The 20,424-nt window shown below is 35.2% G+C and overlaps 1 protein-coding gene across 1 annotated transcript in view; it reads left to right on the forward strand.

The window, feature by feature from the left end:
* DENND6A (DENN/MADD domain containing 6A) overlaps positions 1-16,354 on the forward strand; it is a gene marked incomplete at its 5' end in the record, with an annotated part of 22,971 nt that extends 6,617 nt beyond the window's left edge. The window contains 16 exons of the mRNA XM_009702255.1: positions 661-741; positions 1,123-1,228; positions 2,381-2,460; positions 3,985-4,047; positions 4,710-4,765; positions 5,098-5,220; positions 5,398-5,493; positions 8,764-8,858; positions 10,558-10,623; positions 10,716-10,780; positions 11,411-11,500; positions 13,275-13,328; positions 13,414-13,523; positions 14,123-14,225; positions 15,638-15,712; positions 16,223-16,354. Coding sequence (XP_009700557.1) covers positions 661-741; positions 1,123-1,228; positions 2,381-2,460; positions 3,985-4,047; positions 4,710-4,765; positions 5,098-5,220; positions 5,398-5,493; positions 8,764-8,858; positions 10,558-10,623; positions 10,716-10,780; positions 11,411-11,500; positions 13,275-13,328; positions 13,414-13,523; positions 14,123-14,225; positions 15,638-15,712; positions 16,223-16,354 — 1,395 coding nt within the window. The remainder of the gene's footprint in view (positions 1-660; positions 742-1,122; positions 1,229-2,380; positions 2,461-3,984; positions 4,048-4,709; positions 4,766-5,097; positions 5,221-5,397; positions 5,494-8,763; positions 8,859-10,557; positions 10,624-10,715; positions 10,781-11,410; positions 11,501-13,274; positions 13,329-13,413; positions 13,524-14,122; positions 14,226-15,637; positions 15,713-16,222) is intronic.
* Between the last annotated feature and the right edge of the window lie 4,070 nt (positions 16,355-20,424).

Genomic DNA, 20,424 nt, shown 5'->3' on the forward strand with positions numbered 1-20,424 from the left:
ATGAAAGTTGAGATGTCTCTCTATTTCCACCCTTCACTTTTTGAAGATGGAGCAGTTACCTAAAAGAGGTAGTGGCCAAAAAGTTGTTCTCAACATATCCTTATGGAACAATTGAGGGCTTTAACTATGCTAGTAGGAGTCTGATTCTCAAACTCGATTTAGATATGTTTATGTGGCAAATACTTAAATTCCTGTTTGTAGGAAGGATGAAGCTGATGTTTTATCTTTGAAATGTGAGAGTATGCTTCCTCAATATTCCAAGAATCTTTTATAAAAAAACTAATACACTGAAATACTAGTTTTCATATTAAAGTCAGGTCTTTAAGGTTTTTAACTGCTAAAATCTTTATAGTGCTACTTAGCAAAATTATGAGTGATTTATTCCTCTGAAAATTAATTCTGGTTTTACTTTCATGGTATGTCAGGAGAATGTAGATATAAAAATAGTAAAACCAGAAAGCAGAACTGTTTCCACACACTGCTGTTTCCTCTTTGAAGTACTTACTTAAAAAAAAAAAAGGCAATAAAGTAATCCTTCTAGTTTATTGTATCTAATCAACTTTGGAGCTTGCAGGGAAATAAGCTTTTAAAATGCATATCAAATGCTTCAAAAAGGACAGTATCAAGTTGCTATATTGAATTCTTTCCTTTCTTTTGCAGAAAGATCCAGCATATTATTACGGCTATGTATATTTCAGACAAGTTCGAGACAAATCATTAAAAAGAGGCTATTTCCAGAAGGTAATTTCAATTCTTTTAGGAAAATATTAATTCGGAAATGAATTATTTTTCAGTAACCTCAGAGGAGCAGGAAGAGTATCTTGCTCTCTTAACTAAATTTATTGTTGATTTATAGTAAATTGGTCTAGTTTTACATCAGCTGTGCTATGATCCAGCTGCACTGTCAGAACAGATTTTTTGTGTGTGTGTTTAAAAACAAAAATTTGGCAACTTTTGGGAGTTTTTTGTTTGCAGTTGCTTGTAGTCAAATGTGTGGTTGGCTTGCATGTGTGAGAAAAATCATGCTTGACATTCTCTGAGGATAACGAATAGAACTTTAGTAGTACTGAGGGAAAGGGTTAACTTAAGATTATATTTTTGTTTTGTTACTCTTCATTTCAGTCGCTGGTCCTCATCAGCAAGCTACCTTATGTCCATCTCTTTCGCACCATGCTTAAGCAAATAGCACCAGAATATTTTGAAAAAAGTGAAGCTTTCCTGGAAGCAGGTAGTGGTACTATTATGTTGTTCTTGGAAGAACTCTTATAATCTCACATACTTCTTTTGAAGAAATAGCAGACAACACTATCACGTTCTAGTTTGCGCTTCTGTCCTTTTGCAGGATAGAGGGTTGAAACTTTAGTGGACTGGCTTGATTTCTAGGTCATTGAAGAGAGCTAATCTAATTTTGGATCCTTCATGGGAGAGTTGAAGCTCCCCCTAAAAAACATCTAGGGTTTTGTTGTATGTTTCAGGACCAGCTGTTCAGCACAAGTAGCTGATGGCAATCCTTAGTTTGTAGTCTTCACAGATTGAGTCCTTTTGGGCATTCTGACAACTTTTGTTAAGCAACTGTACAAATGTCATCTTGCATGGGGGTTTTTTGTATGATTTTGTTTGGTTTTTTGACAAAAGTGAAAAAGCAACAGAGCAGCACTGATAGCAGGTGCCTCAGCCTTCCTGTAGAACTTTAAGAGCTGGAGAGGGCCAAATGGGAGGTTATTTGCTCTTTGCCTAGAAGTGTTGTGTTCTTTGTACTGTGTTGTCCTATACAACATTCCTGTCTGTGCTTTCACTGAGCAGCAATTTGTGGAAACCATTTGTGATGAAGGAGTTGTATTTTTTAATCATCTGTAGATAAATAGGGTTTTTTTGACAGATTGTATTATGAGCAAAATAAGCTCTGCAGAAACTACTAGAATTAGTAATAATATTCATAATTGTTTACAATAAAATGTTGAAAAACTTTCTAAACAAACTAGAAAGCTAGCTTTTTCCTTAACTACTTGTGTTTATCTGTTCTACGGTAGCTAACGTACATAAATGTGTGTGTTCTTTTCAAAGTTTCTTAATACGTAGTTTCATGGTTTCTCATATAACAATTCTTCAACTAATTGCGAGTCTAGTTGCTACAAAAAATGGAAGACAAAAGGATACTGTTTTCTTGAAATGAAAAACTTTATAGTTCTAACAAAATACATTAAGAATGTCAAAAAGGCTGCAAAACTTGTTAAGAATGTAAAGTGATCAAGGGATAAGTAGAACTGTTGTGGGCTATCAGCACTAATTTAAAATTGCAGTGTAACAAAGGCAACTACAATATGATGGGTTGTAGCATATATAAACTAGTTATAAATTATACTTTTTTTTTTTCTTTAAGTTTGTAGTGATGTAGATCGTTGGCAACCACCAATTCCAGGGAAGATACTGCATTTGCCTATTATGGGTACTATAATGAAGGTAAATACTCCTGCACTTATTTTCCTCTGAGGGTGTTTTCCCCTCCATTTACTGTATAGGTACTCACTGGATTCTACCTTGTTTTCAGTGTCTTATACTTCAGAACAGGAATAGATATATACTCTACTCAGAGTGAAGATCTGGGAGATGTTGATTAGGTTCCTTGATTGGGGGGGAGGAGGGGAGGATCTGTTATGGTGCATAGGTTAACATGTAATTTTTAGATAATAAAAGGCAATGTTTCAATACAACCACTGATTGCAGTGTCTATATTATCCTTCTGGAATATGCGTGCTAGGAGACTTTAATGCTAATTTTATTTGTCAAATCAAACATTAAGTAACATTTCAAACTACTGAGAATTAAGTTCCAGTCAAGCAAATTAAATATATTAATGGAAATCATTCTTGTTTTTGAAATTTGACAAGTAAAAATCTTTCTTGGCCCACACACCAGAAATTAATTTATTGGTCTGTTGGTAATTTCCAATGTAATGAAATATGTCTGAAGAAAGTTATTAAAGAAATTGTATCTAGTGCATGGACAGGAACTGTAGAGGTTAAATGGTCATGAAGAGCCAGGCTTCTGGGAGCCATAGCATCTTCGTATGAAATGCAATTAAATGGATTTGATGGATCCAGAGGTTACAGTCAGAAGTACATTCCTAACAGATACTCTCAAGTTTATGGCTAGACGCATGTACATCACCAGGGAGAGGAAGGAGAAGTTTCTGAAGCTGTTCTGAAAGCCCAAATTTAATAAAGCAGTGTCTTGGATGCTGGATGATAATGATGAGTGTCAGTATGTCTTGTTTGGGTATTGCTTGCATTTATCTCATCAGTAATTCCTATCCGTGAGAGTTGAAATTGTGTTCCTAAACTGAGTAAAGCCATAATTACTATCTTCAGTGATATAGTTAGTCCCTGTTTTTTCACACTGCTTAGGCAGTCAGTTATAATTGTTGTATGTAAATTACATCCATTTGCACACACCAGCTTCCAGTATGATTAAATTTGTAGTGCTCAAAACTTAGATGCGGACTGTGAGGTCAGAAAAATGTATTTATGTTCTTCAGTCTATTTGGATTCTGCCTCATACCCACCAGGATGTCTGATGTTTGAGGAGAGGATATTTTCTAAAAGTAATTCTGTACCACCTTAAAACTCCATAACCTTAATTCACATAGTTCTCTCCAACATTTAAATGTAGTATTATTGAAATTATTGTAATAGTTATGACTAATGTTATCAATAGTCTTTTTTAACTGAAGTATAATTTTCATATCCTAATACTCAATTTGCAATGTAGTACTACATAGTATTGCATATGCATTCCTGTAGCAATGATCTGTACTCTTCAGCTGTATATTCATTGTTATGTGGATGTTCTGTAGAGTAAATTAGGCATCATACTGTAGTATATCCTCTTTAAATGTTACATTTTGTCTGTAAGTCAGCATTTTAAGTCCTTGCTGAATTTGATACAAGATTAAAAAAAAAAAAAATCTTCCTTTTTCTTTCAAAGTTGCGGATTCCAACATATCGTGACAAGCCTGGAACAACGCCAATAGTACAGAATATGCACGAGGTAGATACTTCTATTTTATATAACCACAAGACAAAGCTAAATATGTGCCTTCATTCTTTTACTTTAAACTTGTTAATAAAAGATTGGTAGCAAATCCTCATATACTTTGATAATAATGAAATCCACAGTCTTTGAAATTTTGAGTGGAGGAGTCTACAGTTGGGTTCCTCATAGAAAAGGTATTCTAATGCAATTACCCCAAGTACATTAGAAGAGGCATGTCCAACTCCTGGAAGAGGATAGTTGGCTCACAAAATTACTGTACTGGAACATCCTTTTAATGGATGAAAGTGTACTAAACTAGGGGTTTTTTTGAGAATGAAAACCAAATTCAAAATCTTTAGCCATAGAAGATGGATATAAAACAAATCTGTCTGTGCCTTCACATGCTGCATCACTGTTGTTTAAAATAGATTCAGTATTTTATCTCTCTTCTGGAATGTCGCATGCCTATAAGTGGTGTGTATGTTGGGGGAAATCTTGCTTTTAGCACACAAAAATAGTTACTTGTGGAGATAACGTAGCATATGCTGCAGTAGTACAGTAGTGATAAATAATTAGGGTATATCCCATCTACTGTCTGTAAGCATTTAAGGGAAACTCTGTCATTTAATACCTAGGTATTGTGATGACTAAAAAACAAGCATTGCAATGTCTTTTAGGCAGATGCTCCGATCTCCATGGCTTTACCGACTGTTCATGAAGTAGATCTTTTCAGGTAGGAGTTCGGACTGATTTATTCCTAGTTGTGAATTCACACAAGTCAAAGATTTATAATGGTTCCATGATACATATCTCATAGCTTGCAAGCTAACATTTATCGGTATTGTTTTTAATATTCTTTTTATGTAAAACTGGATAAAAAACAATTCAGACAAGATGCAGGCTGAAACTGCAATAAATAAGCAAGTTCCATTTTACAAGAGTATTTTGTATTTTTCAAGTGACTATTAAATACTATTGCAAACTTCCTTTTTATCCCATTTGTAATCAAATACGTATTTCTTCTGGTTATGTTAAGTGTATTAAAATACCTCAATCTGGTTTTAGGTGTTTCTGTCCAGTGTTCTTTCACATTCAGATGCTTTGGGAACTAGTACTGCTAGGAGAACCACTTGTCGTGATGGCACCATCACCATCAGAATCTTCAGAGACCGTGTTGGCACTTGTTAGGTAAATGTAGCGGAGCTTCCTAACTAATGACTAAGTGAGTCATTGTAGATTGCAGCTGAGTGCAAATTCGTTTGATCTGAATATAACAGAGCATTACAAATTTTAGATTTGCTTGTGTCTTTCATGAAATTTTGCAGTATATACATATAACAAGCCTATCCTCTTTCTACCTTGCAGTTGTATTTCACCATTAAAATACTGCAGTGATTTCAGGCCATACTTTACTATACATGACAGTGAATTTAAAGAATATACAACTCGCACACAAGCCCCGTAAGTAAATCAGACTGTTGTGAAGGTGTTGCTCAAAGCTACTTGTGACCATAAATTTGTTTTAAGATACTGCTTAACTAGTCTGAATTTCTATCATTAGAGAATTATATTTTGACATCTCATTTATAAGATTTATCTTACAGAGTGCAGTAATTAGCTGTTTTAAGTTTTCACTCCAGTTAGATAGGATAAAGAAGTATGAAACAATGTCATAATTAAACTACATTTGAGCTTCATAGGATACTTGTGTACAGAATAAGTAGAACTGCAAATACAAAAGCAAGAAGAGTTTTGCTTTTCCATAAGGGTTTGTCTGTGCAACTCCAGCTCCATAGTAGGTCCTTGGGAAATTGTTCTGTAATGCTTTTTATTTTTAAGCAATTGCTAAACAAAGTGACTTCTAAAATTCAACATCCATACAGCTGTTTTGTAAAGTCAGTCCAGTCAGTGTCCTAGTTGAGACAGTAATTTAAAAAGTAAATATCTGTTTACTAAATTTGTTACAAAAAATGTTGGAAATAATTCAGAAATCAAGATTCTTTTTTTAAGAGCATGAGTCTACAAAAACAGTTGTTTGAATCTGCTTTAAGGACACACTTTCCACCTTAATTTTTTTTTTTAATCCTATTCTTATTTTGAGAGCATACACCTCAAATATTTCTTATTATATGCTGTTTAAATGCAACTTGATTTGGGAATGGAGTGCATGTGTTAGATTCACTGATCTTTTTATAAATAAATTTTTTCTAATGTCTGAACAGGCAGTGGTGGTTGTGTTGGGTTTTTTGCTTGTTTCATTGGGTTTTTTTGCTGTATTTTTCCTCTCAACAAAAGTATTGCCAGAGATACAGCAGTGGAAAAACATACAAACATAGGCACTGTGTTTCAGATTGTATTCCGTGGGAATGGTTATGCAGTATGTAATTCAGTTTCTAAAAATAATTCCAGGGCGAATTCGGTTAAACTTCAGTAACTTATGTTTAAAAATTGCATCTGCTTCTCTGTAGCAAAATAGAAAGGTTGTTCAATACATACATTAGTATTTGAAATAGAGCTAGAATTCTCTGGCTTTGTTATGGAAAACAAAAAAAACCAGAAGGATTGGAAATAGGCTTTTAAAGCAGTGGCTCTAAGAAGGGGCAGAATCCAGATGATGCTGATTCTGTGTATTTTATTACCTTTAGTGAGAGGGAAGCAGGGGGGTATTTGTCATCTTGATCTTTTGATTTATCATGCCTTTTCAGAAATTACTTCAGTGGTTTAACATTGGAATTGGTTCTGGTAAATATGATAGATTAAGGCTTCTAAAAGTGACCAAGTAGCTTATCAAGTCTTGCTATTGTATCACCAGTAGCAGTGAAACAAGATTCCTCATGATTTGCTACCAGTTTACCTTGACCTGGAGAATTATTATTTTTGTCCATGTGTGTGTAAATGAAAACCTTACTTGATTTTAACCGTCAGTCTTTAACCTCCCAGTTAGTAAAGGAATGTCAAGTTGTGTACATTGGTCCAAACCAATTCTGTGTGAAATTTGCTTTTTGGTTCCCACAAAATAGGCATGAGAAGATTTAATAGTTGAGTTAGGTTAGACTTGATCAATTCTTAGGGAGAAGAATGCCTATTGTTTGGGTTCTTTTGAGCCTCAGTTTGTTTCTTATGTTGATTCATGACATGACCGTGAAAAGAACAGAAGATAAAACATCATAAATTGATTTTTCAGAGTACAGCAAAGGAATCCATTGAGACCTTTTTAAGGGCACTGGTTTTTATCGTTTTGGAAGAGAGATTGTAAATCATGTATGATCACACTGAAAAATCATGAACAATGTTTGCAAATCCCAGTGAATTTAAATCAATAATGCAAATGAGTTTAACAGAATTATAGAAACAGCAAAAAATAATGAAACTGAATTCAAATGAGTGGGGAAAAAATATATAATATCTGGAATAAAATGTTTTCAGGTGAGCATACCTGAACAGCAGTAGGACTTGGAAGAAGTGATTTTTCTGGTGAAGCTGAGTCAGTGACGAGCAAGAAAAGACTTCTGAGAAGCTGATACAATTTGGTGCTGCTCATTCTAAGATGGAATGGAGAGATGAAAATTGCTGTTTCCATAGCCCAGACATTATACTAAGCTACAGAGCTGTGTGATCAGATTTTTGTCCTATCTGTGGATGCCTAATGAGTGTTTTTTATATATGTGTGTGTGTATATATATAGTTATAATTAGCAAGTGGAGGGAGGTTAACATAGAAATTGATGCCCAATTGCCATCATGATATAGCTGGAAGAATTGTGTAGAAATTTAGAGAAAGATTACTTGTTTTTCTCCCCACCTTGCCTTGATAAACAGGAAACTTAAGGATGGTGTACAGAAAGTGTTAAAATTTTGGTATTTTTTAAAACCAGTCTGAAGAAGTGATGATAACCTATTTTTAATATGGCGGTTCCAATGAGGCTTGCAGTTATACTCTCTCCTTAGCTAACATTTGGCTGTAAAATGGATGGCAGCCACTGTGCTGAAAAATATGTTGATATTTCATCATATTAGTGCTATAAACCCCAAATTCTGCAGGCCTATGCCATAGCAGCAGCCCTATGTTCTTACTGCCTCTTGTTCTCTGGGTGCCCCTATGCATCCTCGAAGTGAGGTTCCAAGCACAGAGTAGACAGAGAAATCTGACAAGTTGTGAGCTTGGGCACAGCGCTGTTAACATGCTTGTACTTCATCACTTAATAACTGCTTTTTAACAAAGAACACTAAAGTATTGGAAATGAAGTAGGATATTAAGTGTCTCTTTTTCTCTTAATCATGTCATCTGAGCAGTAGCTCTACTGAGAAGTCTCATACAAACAGTAGTCATGTTGACATGCACATTGAAGTACTAAGAGTTTGTTATAATCAAACCTTGAAAAGTAGCAATTTGTCTTTCAAATATGGGTCAGATTCCTGCTCGTTTTAAAAAAAAAAAAGAGACAATACCCTGTTCTCATCATCGCAAATAGGCAGAATTTAGCCAAGAGTCTAAGCAGATGAGTCACTTTTATTCTCCACTACCATTTGGACTTTAAGGTACATCTGTCTTGCTATTTTCTAAAACTTAAAAACTTTGATAAACATACTGTGCTCTTATGTGAAACTTAAAATTTAACTCTTAAATACGAAAGGAAAATAATTTCAAGTTAAGAATTAAAGTTGACCTTTTGTATTCATTAAGACAGAAGCTCTTACTATCATATTTTAAACATTGTCATTATTTCTCTAGACCTTCTGTCATTCTAGGGGTGACGAATCCTTTTTTTGCTAAAACACTTCAGCATTGGCCACACATTATCCGAATTGGAGATATTAAACTTCCAGGTAAAGTACAAATATCTTCTACAATCCTGTGTGACAAGATCTAACTGTGTGCTTATTTATTTACCAAATATGTGATCTAGTTCAGTTAATTTAGCAATAATTAGACATTAACATTAAACATTATTACTATTGTTTTACCTTTCACACAATCCTGGTTTTGTCTCTACCAATAAGGTATTGAAATGCGAAACATCATTTATTACTGATGTTAATTTTAGGGTGAGTACAATGTAGTAAATCAGTCACAGCAAGTGCACAGAAAGCAAGACCCATGTGAAAGCTAAGTTTGAATGTTACAGTAATATAAAAAGTTGTTTGTTGATAGTATTTTGATAATATGTTTCTAATCTGACAATATTCCAGTAATTATTGTTCAAGTTGGATGGTTTCCTTAGAGGATTGAGTAGAATTTTAATGTAATCTTTGGATAACATGTCAATTGCTAGCCTGCAATAAAATACTGCAGTCCTCTAATTATTATATGAAGTTCCTGAATGTAGCTGTTTGCTGTGGCAGGTTCACTATTCTGTTCTGACAGTGCGAGTGCATAAATATCCAGTTAGGATAATACACCATGAAATTCATTTTTGTAGAATAAGTTACATTCAATTTCTGAATACACCAAATTAACTAAGGATTACGTACTGTGTTCAATATAATTGGGCAAGGTTTTGCTTTACTTTAAAATAACATGCCTGTCCATGCTTCAGAATACCTGTTGGGTTTTGGGGGTGTGTGAAGAGGAGTTAGCTAGCTGCTGTGTAGTTAAGGTTTGGAAAAGAGAATCTTAATTAAACTATTAAACCTCTGCAAAGCTATATACACAGGTTGCCTTCAAATTTGATGTATGGTTTCAAGTATGAAATTCTAAAGTTTTGATGCATCTACATGAAATGCTTAGTCAGGAAGTTCTAGAGATGTATCTGTCTGACCTGTCTTAAAATTAAATTTTATTTCTTTAGGGACAAAGAGAGGACTTGTGACTTTGTTGTTGCGGTTTATTTTCCCTTTTCTCCCCACTCCGCAGTTTCAATAGCAATTTATACTATCATGTTTTCTGAAGTTAAGCATCCAACTACATCTAAGACGAAGGTTCTGCTGAGGCTGCAAGACTATTAGCAGGGTTTAGGGACTTCTGGCTAGAGAAGGATATATTTGAAAAACAAAACAAATTTAGTTTGGCCTATGGAAAAGGAGACTTAAATTAATTTTCTTACAACATTTAATCCATGGCTACTGTTTCAATTTCCTGTATGCAATTCTTATTTTGGCCAAGGTAGTAAAGATTTGTTCCTGAAAGCATTTAGTCTACGGAGAACAAAGGAAGATGGAATACAATTTGAAATTAATGACAGTCATTCACTGATATGTAGTCAGTATTTTTCTTTGGCTGCTTTGATTCATAAGGTCGTCCTTTTCGGTTTTTTTGGTTTGGTTTTGTTTTGGTTTTTGTTGTTTTCGACAGGGAACCCTTATATAAAATGAAAAGCCTATAGGCTTTTCTTCATATGTTTACTGGATATTTCTGGATATGTACTTGGATGCTTGTTAGTGTTTCTAATGTTTCTTACAATATTAGATAGTCTTCTAAATGAAAGCATCATTTTCTAAAAATCAGTGCAACGTGTAGCACATCAACTGTAGTAGCTAGTAATAGAGATGGAGATTTCAAGTAAGGTGGCTTTAAATGTTTTGGCAGGTGAAGTTCCAAAGCAGGTGAAAGTGAAAAAACTGAAGAACCTGAAAACTTTGGACTCCAAACCTGGTAATAAGTTGCATCAGAGTTAAATTACCAGTGTTTTAATTTTAGAAAGCATAGCTCATTTTTCCTTTGCTATATGCTGCTTTTTTCTTCAGGTGTCTATACTTCTTACAAGCCATACTTGAACAAAGATGAAGAGATCGTTAAACAGTTACAAAAGGTAATACTGCAAGTCTCTTCTTAATGGAAACTGTTTTTTGTACTGTCATATGGTGTTTTCCTTTTAAGGCTGAGCTCTGTCTACATAACTGAAATGAAACTGGATTCTGATTCCTTCCCCGCAATTCATAACTGGATAGACAGACACTCTCATTGTGGAAGGGCTGCTGCCTCATTAGCAGTTTCTGTAACAACATGAATGGTAGAACTCAAGAAGTTAGCTTAATAATTTAGAGAATTGAAGTGATTGATCAGTTCATCTGTTTTGGGTTTTCCACCCTCTGCCAATCCCCCTCTAGTCTCTTTGGTCTGGAAGTCTCACTCATTAGGTATGTAAGAAGCAGAGCTTCCAAACTATAACTGATTTGCACGAGTTTGTTTATAGAAACTTTTCTTTCCTTGAATTTCTTTACATGAAAATAAAAAATCAGCAATTGAAGGGATGAATATCTGTGTAAAAAGACTTGACACTACTGCTTTCCTTTCATGGTTCAGGGTAGGAGATGCTATGTGTAGGTTTATGGCAAATGAATGCAGAAACACTGGAATAAATCTTCTTAAAAAAAACTACAACTTTTTCCATTATCTTGGGGTAACAGACTTGTTGTGATATTTTATTTCTTTTTTCAAGGGTGTGCAACAGAAACGTCCTACAGAAGCACAGAGTGTGATTCTTCGGAGGTATTTTTTGGAATTGACGGAAAGTTTCATTATTCCACTAGTAAGTTCTTAGACTAATGGGTTTTTTACATATGTAATGTGGAGTAGCTTTTTTGGCATTAGCCTGACAGAGTAAGTCCAGTAACTAGCAGTGTACCCCTGGGGTCAACACTGGGTACAGTACTGTTCAACATCTTCCATTAGCAATCTGGATGATGGGGCAGTGTGTACCTCAGCAAGTTTGCTGATGGTAAAAAACTGTGAGGAGTAGCTGATGGACCAGAGGGTCGTGCTGCTGTTCAGAGGGACCTCAACAGGCTGGAACCTCATGCAGTTCAGCAAAGATAAGTGCACAGTCTCTGACAGATCTCAATTTGAAACAATTAGAAAAATAGGAATTTGTATCTAATGTAATAGTAAAAACGTACCTATCCTGCAAATTGAAATCCTGCTATAGTGTTTGCAGACTCCTGACATACCTTTATGCTGACAAATGAATATTGTGTTTAGGTTGCTGAATCCATGCAGATTTGTAGGCTTTGACTTGCACTGAAATGGAAATTTGTCACTTGTTTTCTAATTTGTGCATTAGGATAATGATAAATATGTTCTAATATGCTTTTACCTAGCATTTGGAGGTATGAAGTCCAAGTAACGATAGACTTCAACCCAAAAAGTTCTGTGCAGTTAAGTCATTTCTCTGGGCAAGTGGTTAAAATTGGAAAGTGATACCTCAGGCATTGGGTATTTACATATCAGCTGTCCCATTCTGAGCTCTCTGAACACTTACTGCAGATGACCTGAACTTTTCATCGTTTTAGAGCATGCATGATCAAGTCCAATTTCTGTCTGCAAGAACTGGGATACTCCTAGAGACTTGTTTTTCCTTGGGTGTTAATGATTAGAGGAGTTTCTCCTTAAAATTTGTCTCTCTCTCTCTCCTGTTCTTCTGAGACAAGATGGACATGTAGGGTGAATCTAAAACCTTTCCCTGGCATTCCCCCCCATCTTGCTCAAAATTTCGCTTCAAGAGAGAAAATACATTTTTCTGTCATATATCTTAGTTTACAGGGTGAGACCACCCTTTACATTCTCTGCAACAAGAAAAGTATATAGGGGGGTCCTTCTTTGCTTCAAAAGACAGAACTAAACGTTTCATAATGTTACCGAAGCTGATCGTGTTCATGGGTCAAAATGTATGGCCACTTGCATACAAACACTTTCAAAATGTGTAGCAGCTTTTATTGATGTGCTTGTGTGAGCTGGCAAGGCAGAGCTGCCTTCTGTCCTCAGCAGTGGCCATGCTGAGAAATGTCACCACTACTCATACATGAGATAGCCTGTTGGGGCTCTAGCCATGCCTTTGCCATTGCTACTGCAGAGATGCCCACAGGTGATGCAGCATTTTGTAGGTTAGTGCTATATTTAATGTTTCTATGGGGGACTCTGAAAATCACTTCCAAATACTTGATACAAAGTGGGATTACAGTTTGGAATCACCCATGATAGGAAGGTACCTGTGGACTATCACCAAAGAAAAGAGACATTATTTACTAGTGACTGGAGTTCAGGATATATAATATTCCATGTATACCTTTTCTCTCCTTTCCCTCGTGTCCTTTTTGAATCTTGCTGACATAAAGTTCTATATTTGGGAAACAGAAATGGTATTAGATAAGCTCCTTCTTAGCTCTCCTGTGGTAAATCAGGACCTCACCCTGTACCAATACTTAGAAGAGAAAATGCTGTCGTCACAAGTGATAAGTAAACATACATGTGGGCTGTGTATTTTTAATACTGGTTATGCAAACAACCTTTCTTTTTCCTTTCCCTAGGAACGTTATGTGGCAAGCCTAATGCCTTTGCAAAAATGCATATCACCATGGAAAGTAAGGAAATATAATTCAAATTAGCTGGAAATTAGTGATTAGAGAAAACAGTTGTGGTATGCTAATTATTTTTTTCTTTCCATAGAGTCCACCACAGCTGAGGCAGTTTAGCCAAGATGACTTCATGAAGACACTGGAGAAAGCAGGACCACAGCTCACATCAGGTTTAAAAGGAGACTGGATAGGACTTTACAGGTCATTTCTTTCATCAGCATAAAAAATTAAATTATATAAATGAAGACAAATCAGTAATATGAATGCTCTTTTCCTGAGCAAACTTATTATCCCTATTGATTTGAAGAAGACTTACTTTTTAGAATATATGCTTTAATAGGAATTGATAGTGTTTAGTATATTTTACTTGCTTAAATCTGTTTCTCTGTAACTTGTTAATGGTTTTCATAAGATCCTGCTAACACTACAGGTCTCTCTGTACCACTGTTCCTTGTGGTTTTATTTCTAGTTCTAACTTGATTCCACCTTCCAATCAAACACAAAGGTAAAAGTGGGGATATTTCAATCTGAATCTTGCTTTTTTTCCTGACAAAATTCCTAATATTTATTGTCTTTCAGACACCTTTTCTTTACATTGTTTTCTCAATCCTTGTCTTGATTAATAGAAGCACCTTTTATACTCCACTTCAGAATATTACATTTTTTTTGAAAGTAAACAGAGAAAGGGTCCTAATACCTTCTTCAACCTCAAACGTAATTACCTTACATTTGATGACATAGAAAACAGAGTGTTATCAAAATTGTAATTAAAATATAAAATTGCTTCGGTGTTTTACCAGGCATTTTTTGAAATCGCCAAACTTCGATGGTTGGTTTAGGAGCCGGCAGAAAGAAATGACACAGAAATTGGAGGCCCTTCATTTAGAAGCACTCTGTAATGAGGTTAGAAAAAAGTGTGCTTATGGTTATATCTATAATCTTGTAATAAAAATATATTCTCCCTCAAGTCCGTTTTACTCTGCTGTTTTCATTGTTTGAATGTAAAAATGTCAATTTTGTCAAGTCTGATCTAGCAAAACATGGTTTTGTTAATCAAGTATGAGCTAGAACTAACATAGCAAAAGAGAACAATATGAAATACAGTTCACTTTTTAAAGAACTGTCATTGTTTGTAAAATGTATCTTGAGTACTTTTTTGTTTTGTTGTGTTTTTTGAAATTGAATACACCTGCCGTTCCCGCCCCCACCCCTACAAAAAAAAAAAGAAAAAAGGAAAAAGTTTTTCCTCTTGATAATGTTATTTCATTCAGCTTCCTTCCTTGGCATTTCATTTGACACCACCTTTTTAGTTGTGATATAGTTTGTAGCTCTGAAGGTATAAACTTAGTGAGTACCACAGAAAATTGACAACTAATTAGATATGGATAGTAAGTAAGCCTACAACTGATCCATAGTAATTGGAAGCTGAGAAGTGAAATCTGTTTATTGATATATAACAAAATGCCATATAAATGGTCTTATATTGTAAGATCCATTCTTAAGAAGCTGAAGTGGGTATCAGTACAATTTGAGTTGGAACAACTGATACAGAAAGGTATCACAGGAGAACAGATTTATACAGCTAAAGAGGGAATAGGAAGAACAAAAAAAAGTAAGTCAAAACCACAGCTTTAAAACAAACAAATTGCACTGGTTATAGAGCAGCTTAAATAATTTGCAGGGCAATAGCTAGGTCAATTATATCACCTAGAATCTATCCAACTATGTTTGACATGAATTTATTGCAAAGAAAAGGAAATGTCACAAATTTATTACTGATTCTGCTCCTTCTTAGCTTTTTCTTTTGATCCAAGTGTTAACATCTTCCTGTACATGAGCAAATGTCTTTAACAGGTGAATAGTAAAAGGGTAGGGGAACAGAACTTCCACAAGAAAATTCACTTAACGAGTATATTTAATAATTATCAGCTATGTGATCTCCTCTAATGCCCTAGAAAAAAGAAGTGCTGCCTGGCACAGTTTTAGTATTTCATTGTGCTGGCAGATCTGATTTGGTAAATGTTCACTGCCATTTGCATTGTAGATGCTATTTTTGAAACTAAGCTTGTTTGGCTTTTTTAATTATTTGTTTGTATTGTGTTTGTGTGCTAGTCTCCTGTTATGCTAAGTCCTGGGCAAACATGCAAATAAAGCAGATTTTGCAGTTCACAGTAGAGGCAGTACATGTTTAGTAAATGGCATGAAAATAAGGAAGAGCAGAAGACCCATTCTGAACAGTAGGTGTAAATTAATACTACTTTGAAAATTACATATGTTGCCATAAATATTTCAATGCCTAATTTTTATTCTTTTAGAACTTGGTTTTCTGGAGTCAGAAGCATACTGAAGTAGAAACAGTGGATCTTGTCTTAAAGTTAAAGAATAAACTGGTAAGTAACTGAATTGAGCATGGCTCAAATTTGTGTGACTTAACTAGATAAAAGTATTATATAGTTGTGTTTACAAGTACTTAAATGAAAATATTCTTCAAGATTTAGATAGCTCAAGGAATCAATCATTCAGGTTTTCAAAACAAAAACAATTCATTTCAGCCATGACTGAAAAGTTAGCTAGCTTCCCAACATCGTCCAGCTATGTTGGAAGCATTGCACTGATCTTCTTTTTTTAAAACTAATTGGAACTTTCTGACTGATCTGAGTGGGAGCAAGGTTGAATCCTCAGGGAAGAAGGAAACTAAACTTTCTTGTGATTACTGAAAGTCCGAATCGGTGTTAGCTCATGCTGTTGTGTGGTTGTTGAGGAAACCTGCTATTGTCCAAATTCCTACTCAGTCAGCAAATAAGGAATTCATTTTCCAGATTCACTAATATGTCACTTTGGTGTGTCTTAAGGTAAACTTGCATTTTTAGTAGAAATCATGTTTTATTGTACCTTTGCAGTTGCAAGCTGACAGAGAACGCCTTCCTGTGAAAACTGACACCCTGAAAAAGCTGCAGACACACATCAATGATATTATACTAGCACTTCCAGATGACTTACGGGACATCTTGCTCAAAACTGGCACAACGTGATTTCTACTGGATTTTTTTTGTGCGGAAAACAAAAGACAAACGTAGTTTCACAGAAGACAGTGGCTTACCAAGTTCGGAACACAGCTCTAAATAGTATATTAACACTACAAATGGACCGTACTGATAGTATAGCCCATTATACTATTTTCACTGTTTTTTCCACTTAAATACCAATGCAACTAAAGGGATTCCTGTGTCTAATAATGTTTGAAATAAGTGCTCTTAAAGAAAAATCTGTGGGCATATGAAACTATACCACAGTATAGGAACATGGTGCAGTGCTGGCATTGCAGAATGTTTTCCAATTGGTGCTGCTATACCCAATCCTGTTAACTCAGGGGTAAGCAATATTGATTCTCTACTGTCCTATTGATGTAGTATCTGATTGCTTTTTTTATTTTTTTTTCCTTTGAGTTTTCATCTAGTGATAAATTAGCATAGGTATGTGACTTGGTCAGAATACATTATAGTTGAGGTATTTTACTGGTAAATCATTGCTTTCAAAACTGTTTCAGGGACAGCTGAAATAATCAGATTGGTTCTTAACTTTCTTCCTTTCTTACCCTCTTTCCAAAACCATATTAATTTAGCATCTTTAAAGAAGAGAAGGCAGCTGACAAAAAATTTCCTGAAGAGGTCTCTTCCATTCATTGTCAGTTAGTTAGAGTGTTCTTACTCACATGCCTTAAATATAAAGTAATGGTATACTAATTGGTGGTTTTAAGCTCCTGACACTCAGGATTTAAAGTGGATCACTAGTGTAAATGTAAGCATGCAGTATTCATCACAGGAAATAAACACAGTGGTGTTCTAATACAGATTTTAAAATCAATGATTTCAGTAGAGTTAGCTGATACACAGTCTGTTTCAGTTGGAGATCATAGCAGTCAGCTCCTGTAATAAAGTAGGATGTTTGAGGAGGTAATGGGGCTGGATGGAGATGATGTTGGCTTCAGCTGAAGAAAGCCTATGGAAAGGTCAAACTGTGGCAAGAAAAGATTGTAGCATGAAATTATTCTCAGTATATGCATATAGCAGACATGCATAAAGAGTAATTTCCTCTTGCATATTAAGCAACAAGAATGTGATGTTTATTTTCCTGAACAAGTGTCAGTGGTATATAAGAACTCAGCTGCTCCACATGCAGTGTTGTACTTTGACCAGTTTCAAGTACAATAAATTTAATGCTATAGCACACACTTTTATATGTCAAGTGGATCACAGTTATTAAAAAAAAAAAACAACTCTGCTTTTAAGTGCTTGGATAGAATTTTTAAAAACTTATGACATAATCCTGCTATTAGAATATGCTTTTGTATGATAAATATTCCATACCATCTTTCTAAAAATGTCTTATTTAGATATAAAGTGTCACAACGGTATTTTTATGAAAAAATGTATTTTAATACTGTTATGGTTTGTATACAATTACTCATGACCAAAAGTTTAATGTATCTATTATGTTACTTAAACTACGCCACTTCAGCATTAATTTCTAACTTGCAAATTTTTTGCACACCCTGATGAATCGCATTTCTAATCCAGAAATTAGTAAGTGGCCATTCTTGTACTAAATTATCTTAAATATTTAACCTGGAGCACTGTGTAGTTTCTTGAAACCACGTAAACTGGTAACAACTATGACAACTATCACATGACTGCAAATATGTATTTTTGTAAAAGAAAATAAAGGGTTTGACTTTTATATTTTTCTTTGGAAGTTAGGTGACCTAGATGATGGGGGTGATTTGTTTGTTTGTTTGTTTTTCCCCTCTCCTGTGTAAGCAAAGGTGTTCAGCAGCTTGTAGAGACTGCTGCTTAGTCTGACTTGATGAAGCTGTACCTGTTAGGTGACCAAAAATACCTGATGTGATGGAGTGGTGGGTAGTTCGATCATGCATCATAGTTGTAATATGATAGAGTTGCAGGATCCTCAAGAAAACAAATCGCAGGGACTGGCTTCCACGCAAAATTTATCCGATCTTCAGTCTGTTTCCTGCACAGATCTGAGAGGCCCTTGAGAAACACAGTAGTGGGAAGTAGACTGCAAGCAAAGCTCAATGTAGGTTTTTTTAGTGCAGTTGGTACTAGTTTAAATCCCTGAAAAACTAGGTGCTTAAACAGAATTAGAATCTTGTTCAAAAGAAAGGCAAAAAGAAAAGTTGTACTGGGTTGTTTGCTATCTTCATCAGTGACTTGCAATGCTTTTAGTAATGGTCGTTCAAAAGGGCCTTAACCCATAGCTACAAGTCTAGGCAAAATGTAGTCGCTAAAAGAGAAACAGTCATTCCTCATTGCAGGTTTCTGATCTTGTCCTGTCTCCCTGCAGTTCTTTTACACTAAGCATGCGTATTTTGACTAGGGATACTTCAGCCATTTAGAGTGTTGCAGCAGAGGAATTGTATCAGCTGCAGAAAGTAGTTACCAGCTTGGTGAGTTGGAATTTTCCCACCCCTTGTTTTGGTTTTTGTTTTGTTTTTTTCTCAATGCTCTTAAAATACAGGTAAAGAGCTTGTACTAACCCTCATTCATCTGAGGCTTGACAGCTAAAGGACAGTGCAAAAAAACCTAACAGTTTCAGTAACTTTGCCTCAGTCTTCATCTGACTTAAAAAAAAAATCATTTATATTTATATGTACACACACACATTGTTTGGACCAAGACGGGAAAAAGTCTCTAAGTGAAGGAGAGGATACATGTGTGATTAGAAAGGGTCCTAGAAAAGAAGTAGCAGCTGTTCAGTAAATAAATGCTAAAGGGCCCCAATTGGGTCATCAGAAGAAGTTAAGACTGCCTCAGTTGTTTAAACAGGAGAGTAAACTGGACATGCATAATCTTTGGGACTTCTCAGATTTCTTTTAAACAATGTAAAAATAATGCCAAGAACCAAAACATGAGATAAAGTGGGGTCAGATATGGTAAAGGTGCAGCTAGTTAATGTGATCTGAATAGAGGAGAATGAATCAAAAGTATGTTTTGAATAATAGTTGTGTATGATTATACAGAGCAACGACTTACCTTAATGTTGAAATGCTGATTATTGACAACCACTGGTAAAGCAAATGTTAGATTGTACTCCACTGAAATAATCAAAGGTATCTATTCATGACCTAGTTATAGTAAGAATATATTAGCTTGGAGGTCTAGAAAGTAACTTACTTCAAAAAGAGCCCTTCACATATTTTGTAGTATACTTGTCCTCAGCTAAGTTCAGGGAAGCTTAACTTTCCTGGCCAAAAAAAAAAGGTGTAAATACTGAGTGCGCTGGATAGAAAATAAGTAAGTATTGGAAGCCTAGAACTGGACTCCTTAAAACTATTGGGAAAATGGAATCTGATAGTTGATCAGGATCATATTAACATCTTAGGCACTAACTACATTAAGTTAAAATAACTTACTTGAAACTTAAACTTTGTAAAAATACAACTTTCAATTTTAATTTAAAACAGATTTTTTTGGTTCAGAAGAATTTACTTTAAAACTTGAGTAAGACTTTCAATATGATATGTAAGAAAAGAGCAGCGTAAGTTGAGTCTCACTCACAGTAGCCTACTGTTAGGATCTAGTTCAGGACTGTCTCTTTATCAAGACCATTAAAGATGTTTTTCTTTAATGGAGGTGGTGTGGTTTAACCCCAGCCAGCAACTAAGCACCACGCAGCCGCTTGCTCACTCCCCCCTCGTGGGATGGGGGAGAGAATTGGAAGAGTAAAAGTGAGAAAACTCATGGTTGAGATAGAGACAGTTTAGTAAGTAAAGCAAAAGCTGTGCATGCAAGCAAAGTGAAACAAGGAGTTCATTCCCCACTTCCCATGGGCAGGCAAGTGTTCAGCCATCTCCAGGAAAGCCGGGCTCTATCATGTGTGATGGTTATTTGGGAAGACAAAGGCCAACACTCTGAATGTTTTCCCCCCCCTTTCCTTTCCCCAGCTTTATATGCTTGAAAAATGTTAGCTCTTGTGTACTGACATAGTTTCTAATTAGCATAGGTAGGCTATAACTCCCTTGAAAATTTTTAGGGCTTTTTATTGAATCAATGCTTCCTTGGGATAGGGACCTCAATCACTTAAG

Source organism: Cariama cristata, unplaced genomic scaffold (assembly GCF_000690535.1).
Source record: "Cariama cristata isolate BGI_N322 unplaced genomic scaffold, ASM69053v1 scaffold37146, whole genome shotgun sequence".
Taxonomy (NCBI): Eukaryota; Metazoa; Chordata; class Aves; order Cariamiformes; family Cariamidae; genus Cariama; species Cariama cristata.